At 57.1% G+C, this 12,742-nt stretch overlaps 1 protein-coding gene across 7 annotated transcripts in view; it reads left to right on the top strand.

Annotated features, from left to right (window-relative positions):
* The window catches only part of LOC116942550 (receptor-type tyrosine-protein phosphatase kappa-like), a 180,280-nt gene extending 167,944 nt beyond the window's left edge, over nt 1–12,336 (top strand). For all 7 annotated transcript variants that reach the window (XM_076067180.1, XM_076067179.1, XM_076067181.1 and 4 more), the window contains 8 exons: nt 61–196; nt 2,320–2,469; nt 3,517–3,690; nt 3,936–4,067; nt 4,377–4,502; nt 5,295–5,455; nt 8,648–8,783; nt 9,010–12,336. In XM_076067180.1, coding sequence (XP_075923295.1) covers nt 61–196; nt 2,320–2,469; nt 3,517–3,690; nt 3,936–4,067; nt 4,377–4,502; nt 5,295–5,455; nt 8,648–8,783; nt 9,010–9,063 — 1,069 coding nt within the window. In that variant the 3' untranslated portion in view covers nt 9,064–12,336. The remainder of the gene's footprint in view (nt 1–60; nt 197–2,319; nt 2,470–3,516; nt 3,691–3,935; nt 4,068–4,376; nt 4,503–5,294; nt 5,456–8,647; nt 8,784–9,009) is intronic.
* Nucleotides 12,337–12,742: the final 406 nt, after the last annotated feature.

Genomic DNA, 12,742 nt, shown 5'->3' with positions numbered 1-12,742 from the left:
TATTGTGGTACTTTCCCCAACAGTCTGTCGTCGTATATTTGTGCGTCTGTGCGTGCGTAGCGCGGGAGCAGGTCGTACGGGCTGCTTCATGGTGATCGACATCACGCTGGACATGGCGGAGAAGGAGGGCGTCGTGGACATCTACAACTGCGTGCAGGAGCTGCGCTCGCGCCGCGTCAACACGGTGCAGACCGAGGCAAGCGGCGAGCGCACGACACAAAAGAGCCACGTGACTTCGGGATCTCCCACGCGCTCTCCTACCTCTACGGTGCAGAGGGGCTCTCTGGAGTTCCCTCAAGCGGAGGTCCTTCCGCCAGCAGGCAGCGGGGACGAGCCACTGCAGAGTTGCACGTCTTAATTTTCTACCAGTCGGCAAACGCCGCCGTTCTCTGCCGCAGAGACAATTTTCCAGCTCGTTAGGCTAATGGGCTGAGAGGGAGCGGAGCGGAGGGCTGTCCTCCGACCCCTCGGCCCCGCTGAGTAATTACCACCGGCCCCGGCGCGCTAATTGCCGGCAAGCGTCTTATTAACCTCGTCGCCGCCAATTAGCACGCAGACGCCCCTCATCCCTCGCTGTCCACGAGAGCTCTCACCGGGGCCCCCAGCGCCATGCTGGCCAGAAATTCTGGCCGGGCGGGGTCTGCGCCGCTGTGCGTTCATGACGGCGTCGGCCGGAGTCTACCGCACTGTGGCTTGGTGGAGCCTGGGGGTTCACTGTGGCTTGGTGGAGCCGGGGGGTTCACTGTGGCTTGGTGGAGCCTGGGGGTTCACTGTGGCTTGGTGGAGCCGGGGGGTTCACTGTGGCTTGGTGGAGCCTGGGGGTTCACTGTGGCTTGGTGGAGCCAGGGGGTTCACTGTGTCTTGGTGGAGCCGGGGGGTTCACTGTGGCTTGGTGGAGCCAGGGGGTTCACTGTGGCTTGGTGGAGCCAGGGGGTTCACTGTGGCTTGGTGGAGCCGGGGGGTTCACTGTGGCTTGGTGGAGCCAGGGGGTTCACTGTGGCTTGGTGGAGCCAGGGGGTTCACTGTGGCTTGGTGGAGCCGGGGGGTTCACTGTGGCTTGGTGGAGCCGGGGGGTTCACTGTGGCTTGGTGGAGCCGGAGGGTTCACTGTGGCTTGGTGGAGCCAGGGGGTTCACTGTGGCTTGGTGGAGCCGAGGGGTTCACTGTGGCTTGGTGGAGCCAGGGGGTTCACTGTGGCTTGGTGGAGCCGGGGGGTTCACTGTGGCTTGGTGGAGCCGGGGGGTTCACTGTGGCTTGGTGGAGCCGGGAGGTTCACTGTGGCTTGGTGGAGCCAGGAGGTTCACTGTGGCTTGGTGGAGCCAGGAGGTTCACTGTGGCTTGGCGCTCGCGGCCCGGCCAGGCACCTCGGGTCGCTCGGCACTCGGAGTGGAGTCGGATGCAGAGGGGTTAAATCACTCGCTCGACTATCCACTCCCTCCGCCCGTCCTCCACCACCCCCACCCCAGCCCCCCACCACCCCTCCCCACCAACCTCCCTCCAACCCCCCTCCACCTTGCCATCAGCACCTGGGCACCCCGATCACCGTGGAATGTGTTTACTTCCATTTGATTAACATTAATAATTTCCTTTTCGGGCCACTGTCTTCTTTAACTGGAATGTGGTGGGCTGATGCTGCTGCTGCTGTAATTATGTGTGTGCGCGTGTCCGTGTTGTGTTTTCAATCATCCTTTTACTTGAATTAGAATAGATATGCGTTACAGGACAGACTGCAAGCTTGGAATAAATGTTCTGTGTGTGTTGGTGGGTGTGAGCATATGTGTGTGTGTGTGTTCGTGTGTGTCTGTGTGAAGATATGTGGGGAGAGGTGGTGTAGCAGTTAGCTCGCTTTTCTACGAACTCGGCGACCCGAGTTCGATTCGCGCTCATGGCCAACAGCAGTGACGATCATCTGAACCGGTCCTGGGCCTCCCCTAGGTCGACTCCGCCTCAAATGAGTGCCTGATGCAGTATGTAAATATCGCCGTTCGGGATACCAAGGCGGCCGGGCCGCCTGTTCCAGACTTCATAGATGCTCGCTAACAGCACTTGCTCCAACAGTCTGTGGGATCTTCGTCTGTGTGTCTGTGGTAGCAGCGGTGTAGGCAGGGGTTTCTGCACTGCCCTATAAACCTAACAACCCGGGTTAGAGTCCTGCTCACGGCCACATCCGTGCTAACGTCCGAGCTAGTCCTGGGCACACAGCGGCGGTGGGCAGACGCGGGCGGACACGCCGGGGGCCGCACCTCCTCCCCGCGCGCCGCCCTCGATGGGCGCTCGCTGACGCCGTTCGTGTCCTCGCTTGGGTGGTCTCGGGCGACAGGAACAGTACGTGTTCATCCACGACGCCATGCTGGAGGCGTGCCTCTGCGGCGACACGGCCATCCCCGCGTCCGACTTCCGCGCGGCGTACTGCGACCTCCTGCGCCTGGAGCCGCAGAGCAGCTCCAGCCACGTCAAGGACGAGGTCCAGGTCAGAGGAGGAGGCGGAGGCCGGCCGCTCAGAGTCTCGGGGCGACCGAGCCGGCGGCGGCGGCGCCGGCGCCACGGCCGCCCGGGTTCCAATCCGAGTCGACGGTCCCGGCCCGGTCGAGGTTGACTCGCGTCGAGACTCTGCGGTTTTGGGCGACGCGAGCGGAGAGAGGAGATGGTGGCGGCGACGGAGAGTGGCGGTGGCTGCTCCACCTTCGGTGGTTGAGTCCTGGACGTGTGTCTCGTGTCGGGCGTCTTGACGATCGAGCGTTGTCTGTCTACCTGGCGTGGTGTCCACGGCCTTCAGATTCCATTGAGACGGACGCGATTCGCGCGACACGTGGGCTGTCTATCCCCAAATAAATAATAAATGTATGAATTTGCCCGTTGGCTGAATATATAGGTCCATTAGCGACGTAAAAAAATGTGCAGTAATAAACATTCCGGTCGAAAGTCTAAAATTAATTACGTGAATTCCAGAATGAATTGCTTTTAGACACGGCTACTTTGTCCTCAGGGTCCCTGGTTTGTGTGTCAGTGTTTGTGTTTGAGTATATATCTGTGGGTGTGTTGATGTATGTGTGCGTGCGTTCGAATGTGGAGCGGTAGTGTAGTGGGTGCACACTGTTCTATGAACCCAGCGACCCGAGTTCAATTCCCGCTCATAGCCAACACCAGTGACGATTATCTGAACCGGTCCTGGGGCTCCCCTAGGTCGACTCAGCCTCAAATGAGTACCTGGTGCTGTGTGTAAACATCGCCACTGGGGTGAAAAGGTGCCGTGCAGACCTTCATAAGTGCTCGCTATTAGCACTTGCCAAAAGAGTATGTTAAGACTATATGGGGGGTCTTTGTATGTGTGTGTGTTAGAGAATGTGTGCGCGCATGGGTTGATAACAAAAGTGACGTCACTTGGTCACGTTTCCCAGAACGTGTGAATTCCAAAACTCCGGACCTCAATCCAATTTCCGGACGAATCCGCTCTCCCGGCGCCTCCTTGGCTGACCCGTGCAGTGACTCGCTCGCTCGCTCGCTCGCTCGCTCGCAGACCCTGCACATGGTGACGCCGCCGCTGCGCGCCGAGGACTGCAGCATCGCGCTGCTGCCGCGCAACCACGACAAGAACCGCTTCCGCGACTTCCTGCCGCCCGACCGGTGCCTGCCGTTCCTCATCGCCATGGACGGGGACAGCAGCAACTACGTGAACGCCGCGCTGCTCGACGTGAGCTCGCCCGCACCGCGCCCATCGCCGCCCTCGCGCGCGAGCCGGTCGCCGTGCCGACCACCGCGATGTCGCCGCGGCGCCCGCTCTCCCATTCACCGTCTCGCGTTGCACGCGTCCCGCTTCCTGTTGTCTCGTATCCTGTCCGGTGTCTCGTCTGTGCGGCGTCCCGAATGCTCGGCGTCGCGTCGGTCTGGCCATGGGCCCAGAGAGTTGAAGCCGCGTCTCCGTGTCTCGCACCGCAGAGCTACTCCCAGCCGTCGGCATTCATCGCGACCCAGCACCCGCTGCCCAACTCCGTCAAGGATTTCTGGCGTCTCGTCTTCGACTACCATTGCACGGCCATCGTCATGCTCAACGAGCTCGACCCCACGCAGGTGCGGACACGCGGTCACGCTGGCACGTGGACACGCGGGTACATGGACACGCGGACACACAGACACGCGGACACGCGGACACGCTGGCACGCGGACACGAAGACATGCTGGCACACGGACACGCGGATATGCAGACACGCGGACACACAGACACGCGGACACGCGGACACGCAGACACGTGGACACGCGGACACGCAGACACACGGACACGCTGGCACGCGGACACACGGACACGCTGGCGCGCACACACGCGAACACAGACGGACACGAGCGTACGCGGACACGATCACGACTTGTCGCTGCCCACAGCTCTGCCCCCAGTACTGGCCGGAGGAGGGCCTCCTGCGCCACGGCCCCATCCAGGTGGAGTTCGCCGGCTGCTTCCTCGACGGCGACATCACCAACCGCACCTTCCGCATCTGCAACGTGACGCGGGTGAGGGCGGGGGGGTGTGGAGCGGGGGTGGGGGAGCGGGGGGGGGGGGCCGTTCCATTCCTCGCACCGCCCCGCCGCGCGCCGCCGCGTGCACAGGGGCCGGGGAGTCGACGGCCGCCGCCCCTCCGCGTGTACTCCGTGGGGAGCGGCGGCGCGGCGGTCATCGCTCTGTGCTGCGAACCTGTCGGCCCGAGTTCCATTCCCGCTCGCGGACAAATATCTTTACCGGTCTCGGGGCTCGAATGAGTACCCGGGGTGGTGTTTAAACACCGGGGAAGACAAAGGCGGCCAGGCGCGGTGCCGGCCACCCCACCCCCTCGCGGGGCCGTGCCGGCCTTGGCGGGTGCCGCTCGCTAACGACGCTTGCCCCGTCGGTCTGGTGAAGGCGACTCGGCGGATCTTTGTTACACGCTTTCATTTAACTCACTCTGCCTGTTGTTGTTGTCGTTGTATCCTCAAATCTTGTAACTCAATTTTAACCCACTTTCCAATGTGGTATCGACTGCAAATTTGGTATACTTATTTCATACTGATGACAATACTATATTATATCATTAAAAAAATACATCTTTTTAAACATTTTTTATATGTTATGTTTCGGCTTGGGTCTAATTGTCCACGGTCAACTCACGTTGGCTGTAATTGACCACGGCCCCTTACGTTATGGCAAGCATCGGGGCCACTTCCTGGAGTCGTGGAGTTCTTCCATTACTCGTACGGTACACTTCATTAAAGCGTGTTTAAAAAAAAGTTTTTTTTAAATATGACTTATTGCTTTGCGTTGTTTGTTAGCCGCAGGATGGGTACCGCACGGTGCAGCACTTCCAGTACGCGGGCTGGGCGCTGCGCAAGGACGTGCCGGCCTCACGCCGCTCCTTCCTGCACCTGGTGGCACAGGTGGAGAAGTGGCAGCAGGAGTACGGTGCCGAGGGGCGCGTCCTGGCACACTGCCTGTGGGTGCCGCACGTACACACGCACGCACGCACACGCACGTACACACGCACGCACACACACACGTTCACGCACATACACACGCACGCACACGCACGTTCACGCACGTACACACGCACGCACGCACACACACGTTCACGCACGTACACAAGCACGCACGCACACGCACGTTCACGCACGTACACATGCGCATATGCTGTGTATACCATGTAGACCATGTACACCACGTACACCATGCACACCATGTATACCACGTACACCATGCACACCGTGTATACCATGTACACCATGTGCACCGTGTACATCACGTACACCATGTGCACCATGTATACCATGTACACCATGTGCACCGTGACATCACGTACACCATGTGCACCATGTACACCATGTATACCATGTACACCATGTACACCATGCACACCATGCACACCATGTACACCATGTACACCATGCACACCATGTATACCATGTATACCATGTACACCACGTACACCATGTTCACCGTGTATACCGTGTACACCATGTAGACCGTGTACACCGCGTATACCATGTACACCATGTATACCATGTACACCATGTATACCATGTACACCATGTACGCCATGTATACCATATATACCATGTCGGTGTACACCACGTACACCATGTACACCGTGTATACCATGTACACCGTGTATACCTCTTCTTTGGTTCTTTCGGTAAAGTCACGTAGAATGAGAATAAAATAATAAATTGATAAAATAAAATAACACAATAATATTCTCGCGACGTTTCGGCCACAACACAAGCGGCCTTCATCAGGTGAAGGGACGAGACTGTCGGGTAGGACAGCGCTGGAGAATATTATTGTGTTATTTAATTTTATCAATTTATTATTTTATTCTCATTCTACGTGACTTTACCGAAAGAACCAAAGAAGATGAATCCTTGCAGTCACGAAAGCTTTAAATCGAAATTTAACCGTGTATACCGTGTACACCACGTATACCATGTACACCACGTACACCATGTACACCGTGTATACCATGTACACCATGTATACCATGTAGACCATGCACACGATGTACACCATGTGTACCATGTACACCATGTATACCATGCACACCATGTATATCATGCACACCGTGTACACCACGTACACCATGTACACCATGCACACCATGTATACCATGTACGCCATGTATACCATGCACACCATGTATACCATGTACACCGTGTACACGGTGTACATGGTGTACATGGTATATACGGTGTACACCACGTACACGGTGTACATGGTGTACCGAGTATTGTTTTGTTGCGAGGCCGTGTGAGATGGCGGTGGCTCTGGGAGGCCCTCACTCAGCAGCGGATAGATCGTGGCTGACGACGAGGAGGTCGCGGGGTGCGGAGAGAGGCAGGCAGAGCGGAGGATCGCCGCTGGCGATGGCGGAGCAAGCGGGCTGCTAGAAACTCCGCGGGCGTGCGGCTCGGTGGCGGGGTTAGCGGCCACCGCTAATTGTTACGGAGCCTGGTGGTGATGGTGGTGGTGACGATGGTCGTGGTGGTGGTAATGGTGGTGATCGTGGTTGTGATTGGGCCGATGGTGGTGGTGGTGGTGATTGCGGCGGTGATGGCGATGGTGATAGCAGCGGTAGTTGGGTTGGTGGCGATGGTAGTGATGCTGATGGCGGCAGTGGTGGCTGTGGCGGTGGAGATGGCGGCGGTGGTGGTAATGGTGATGGCAGCCGTGGTGGTGGCGGTGGTGGTGATGATGGCGGTGGTGGTGATGATGGCGGTGGTGATGGCAGTGGTGATGGCAGTAGTGATGGAGGTGTTGGCTGTGGTGGTGGTGATGGTGGTAGCTGTAGCTGTGGCTTTGGTTTTTAATGTTTTGAGACGGGGGCGTAATGCGGAGCGGCGGAGGCAATAAACGTAAATAATCTGGCGTCGCGGTTATTAAACCCACAGGGATAATCACCACGAGTTCCTCCGGCCTTCATTGGACTCTCAGCAGCCGCAGCGGTGCATGGCGAGTTCACTTGGGGGAGAGAAAACTATTTTAATGTTTTTCAATAATAAATTAAAATATTTTTTCCGCCACGTCCATACCTGTCAACCCCTTGTCAGTGCCCTACTTTATTACAGACCAATTCAAACCCTATTGGTCACCCCGTGCCCTTATAAATCTCAACGTTCATCCTACCAAGTCGAAAAACAAGGGATAAACACAAACAAATAGACTAAATTTCCCTGTACAAGAATACAGGTACACCGTATGGGTTGACAGGTATGCACATGAGTCACGCCGCCACTTATAGCGTTATACCGGAGTAAATGTTAGCGAGGTGAGAGAGGGTTTAACAGACGGGAGCAGAGCTCAGGATCAGCCATGAGGAGTGCAGGATGAGGATGATGACAGGGAGCAGATGCAGTTGCGTTCCTTCTGCCTCCGTGTGTGGCTCGTACAACACAGATGATGAAGATGTTGTGAAACTCCAGGAGATGGCGGTATAGCTTCTGTCAGTACGGGGATAGAGCGTTGCCCCCTCGCGCAAGTTGTGGGTTTTCTCCGGGTGCTTCGGTTTCCTCCCACACGAATGCAGAACGCTCGTCATTAAACATAAACACCCAACGTAGCAGCAGCAGCAGGACTTCCCGAGTCCTGCAACTCTCTAAATAGGTAAATCAGTAAATGTAGCTTCCTCTGTGCACAGATTATACGTGCATCGTTTCTGTCCCCCATTTTTTTTTATTGGAGGTCAGGATCATTGGGGGTGGCGTCTGGCTGGGTTCCGACCCCAGCTCGCGTCTTCGATCGGTCATTGTGACCGGGCACCAAGCGTGTGATCACACCGCCGCGTTAGAACACGTGCACCATACGGTGTTTAGCGAGCTGCGCTCCGAGCCGGCCAACCGAGTTCGATGCCCCGGCTATGGCTGACGTCAGCTTCAATTGACGTGGGGAGCGGTCGTGGGCACGTCATCCCCGCCGGTGCTCTGATCTCTGTCCACGCGCTCGGAGCGATTTGACTCCCAAACGCCTCCACGGCGAGCACTCCGAGTGGAAGCCGCTCCGTGTCCAGCGAGTGCGGAGCTCTCTGCCCAGTCGCCGCTTTAACAACCCCGCTTTGGTGCGGTGTGTGCGTGCGTGCGTGCGATGGTTGATGTGCGTGTCCACGCGATGGTGCGGTGTGTGTGTGGTCGCGGCATAGTAACGGCTCGGGGCGGACCGGCCTTTTCTGCGCCGCTACCAACGTGTGCGAGATGATCCGAAGGCAGAACGTGGTGGACGTGTTCTGCGTGGTCAAGGCCCTGCGCAACAACAAGGCCAACATGGTGGACTCGCTGGTGAGGCCGCACGCCACCCCGGTTCATCCTCACACTCGGCTGCCCGTCCACCCACCTATTCACCTACTCATCCAGCCACTCGTCCGCCCGGTCATCACCAGCTTACTAATTCACTCGCACGCTCACGGACACACCCAGATGGGTGTTAATGGAGTGAGTAACGTGCATCAACGCCACCGCGTCTGCGTGTCCCCTGTTGCCCTCCCCCACCCTCCCTACCCCGCAGAGTCAGTACCAGTTCTGCTACGACATCGCCCTCGAGTACCTGGAGTCCGGATAGACTCCGGCTACCCCAGCTCACAGAGGTCCTGACCCCGACTCAACCCGTGGTGGACATTCCTTGGCGGGCGGCCCCACCCTGCACGCTTACACGCGAACTGCGGGGGCAACAATGAGCTCACCAGCGCATAAGCATGTGAGCCGGTGAGCTCACGGGCAAGCCGGTGAGCTCAATAGCCAATCGGGGGGGGGGAGGGGGCAGATGGATGAGCCGGCGAGCTCACAGAGGAAAATCGGGCGTGAGCCAACACCGGGATTTGTGAACTCGCCGGAGCGAACCCCTGGGCCGGAGGGCAACCAGGCGAGTGACCTGGCGGACTTACAAGTGACCTGACGAGCTTATGAGCAACCTGGCGAGCTTACGAGCTATTGCTCGTGTGCTCACTGGCGAGCGGTTTGTTATTTTGACGGGTGGGCCACCGTCGTCGCAGCGTTGTGGCTTGACAGCTGTAGCCACCCGCGACCCCCGCACACTGCATGCTCCATCTCGTCGTCTCGCCGACGTGCGAGCGCACGCTATTTTTGTAGTTGAGCGTTTACGTCGTTTTGTTACGAATCCTCGCGTCGGGGGTTTAGTTACGCGTCCCGGTTTCCAAGGCAGCTGTGCGCCGTGCCGCTTACGAAGGCCGCAATTAGCGGAGGGGGAGTTGTGTAATTATATTTCACTCGAAGTTTTGTGGATTTTACGCAGAAAATAACGCGTTCCGTCGGGCTCTTGACATTTCGCTTTTTTTATACTGGTTGTAGCGCCTCGTCGTGCTTATTGTGCAAAATGTTATTCATAAAACGAGCTTTTTAACAAACGCCGACAATTGGTAAACGCTCGGTGAGCCAGATCACCGCATCGTCGCCATTCCTGAGATGAAGCAAAGACACCATGTTGCGGACACGACGGCGGTTTTATTTTTATTTTTTATGTTTGTACAGAATCTCTCCCAACGTGTTTACGTGCGCGCGCGGGCGAGTGTATGCACGCCTCTCCACACGCTTGTGTTTGTGTCTCGCTGTCGCAAGATTCGTCCACGCGAGCACCCGGAATTCACAGCCGTCACGTCACTTCCGACGTCTTTTTTTACACTGCACAACCGAGCCGCGCCGAGCCAGCCTGGCACGGTTCCACTGGCGCCACGGTCCTTTTTCCGCCACTGACGTCATGCGCAGTTAACGAGTGGAGAGGCACGTCGCACGCAACAAACGCATCATTAACCCCGCCCCTGCTTGGCCCCGAGCCACATTTACATGACTTATTGCGAGGCCAGCGCATCACGGTTTGGTCCCGGCTCAGCTAGGATGTGCCAATGGAAAAGGGATAACTGAGACACTCCCCCCACGCCCCCCCCCCCACTCCACCAGTTTTCGAGTGTGTGGTGCATTTTAGTGTAATTGGTGTGCGGGGTTTAATTGCCACAGCTGGGACCGTGCCGCTCTGAGCCAGCCTCACGTGGGGTGAGGCTGACTCAAAGCGGCAGCATCAACACCATTGTAAATATGACAGCAGAACCAGCACCATCAACAGCAACATGAGTACCAACATCACGTGTAATAGCAGCACCATCACCAGGACCAAAAAAATATCACCGCCATCAGCAAATTCCGCACCATCATTGTCGCCATCATCAGCACCAGCACTCACGGCACCAAAGCCACCACCAGCACGGATAGGTGCTGGCAATGCCCCATAACCCAAGGAATTGCAGCGGCTGCACTTTTATCTTTTGACTCCCATCGCGTTGCAGGGTCTGGATGCACAGCAGGAGGACACCTCTCTTTTTATACTTGCAACCACAATACATGAGCCACCCGTGTGCTGCTCTCCAACAATTCGACTTTACATTTGGTGACCGCCCCCCCCCCCCCCATCACGGGAGGGGTGCCCGGGGCGCGACCCCTCTGCTCGTCCTGTCCGGGAGAGGGGACGCGGAGAGGGTGCCGGGGGAAAGAGGAGCGAGATTCTGGATACGTGCCACGAGCCGGAGCGCCAAGAGCAGCGCGCCTCTGGTTCCGCGTTACTCCCAGCTTCACAGCGCCGAGCCACGGCAGAGTTAGCGCAGCTAAGACCCCTGGCTGCCGGACGTTCAAATCCACCCGGCTCCCCCACTCTCAAACCCTTGCACCTCCGTTCGTCTCCATCCTTCGAATCCACGGCCAACCACGTGGCCGCCGTTCATCGATCCCGCCCTTCAATTTTATTGGACACCGCTCAGCCAATCGGGGCTTAGGCCAGCTTTCCGCATTGACCAATTGGAGACCCCCCACGCCGTGTTTGAGTGACAGAGACGATTTTTAACGCGTGCGTTGCGGCGGCCAACTTGATTCATGACAGGGCCTTTGGGTCAGATGGCGATAATTGAAATGCGAATCAGTTGATCGGTGTCGCGAGCGTAGGCGTTCCCTTATCAGCAACAAGGGTCCCCCTCTCGAATGGCATTTGCGTTGCTACGTATCATTTCCGGCAATATATTTCGTCGACTTGTTTAACATGTCCTCAAGCAGTGACAACATACCAAATTAATAATTTAATATGCTGTCGGTAATTGATAATGTATTACATGCGTTTGTTAAATATATTTTCGGAAATCAATACTGTGACTACGTCCCTTTCGTCGACACAAACACGTGGCCTGCCGCGCCGCCACGTGGCCAAACGTGGCCACTGCACGCGACGCGCGGACAATCCTCGATTATTCACAGCGGACTGATGACATTGATGATCGTGATATCACGGTCACGGATGATGACGGTGACGATGGTGATGGTAATGATCATGAGGATGGTGAAGACCGCGACGGTGATAATTACCACGGTAATAACGATCATGATGATGATGGTGATCATGTTGATGGAGATCGTGATGATGATGATGATTACGAGGATCCTACATGGCCCCTGGTGTCCCAAAGCTTTTTTTGCAAATCGGGATTTTGTCCCCCGTTTGAAAATTGTCTGGCGTCATGGTGGACTCGTGATGCGGACCAAGGGGCGAGACTACCCGAGTAACGGGGTGAGGTGGGAGGAGGAGGGAGATGTGAAGAGGGCATCAGGAGGGGCATGAGCTGTCTGACCAAAGCGAGTTGTCTTGTGGAGAGAGAGAGAGACACACAGAGAGCGCTCCCAGTGCGGGACGGGAGAGACGACCACGTTCGCGCCACGTCTCTGTTCGCGTTTGGTGTCGCGCGCGTGGATCGCGATGTTGTGCCGGGTTCACCTCGGCCGCGGCTTTGGCGAACGAGAGAGTTTGTCGAGTCAGCAGTTCCCATTAAAGGCGCGGACCCTGGCTCCTGGTGCGGTGTGTGTGAGGGTGCGTGTGTGTTGTGGCGCGGTGATTAGCGCCCTGCGCTACGAACCCGGCGACCAGAATTCGATTCCCGCTCACGGCCACCAACACCATTGACGATTATGTTATCTGTACCGGTCCTGGGTCTCCCCTATGTCGGCTCAGCACGGTTGGTTATGTACGGTGCTAAAGAAGTTCAACACACACATGCCCGCGCATGTGTGCTGTGCCGGCCTTCAGAGGTGCTCGCTAACAGCACTTGCCCCAAGAGTGTGTTAAGGTTACACGGGGGATCTTTGTCTTGGGTGTGTATGTTCGTGAATTGGGTGCCAGTCAACCCGTGAGGCCTGCGTCCGTCCCGACACCTGCCCACGAGCCTTCGACACTTCGCGTGGCCTCAAAGTGC

This window comes from Petromyzon marinus, chromosome 15 (genome assembly GCF_048934315.1).
Source record: "Petromyzon marinus isolate PM22_M1 ecotype Great Lakes invasive population chromosome 15, UKy_Petmar_22M1.pri1.0, whole genome shotgun sequence".
Classification (NCBI taxonomy): domain Eukaryota; kingdom Metazoa; phylum Chordata; class Hyperoartia; order Petromyzontiformes; family Petromyzontidae; genus Petromyzon; species Petromyzon marinus.
Note: the sequence above shows the minus strand (reverse complement) of the source record. Positions and strands in the feature narration are given on the sequence as shown.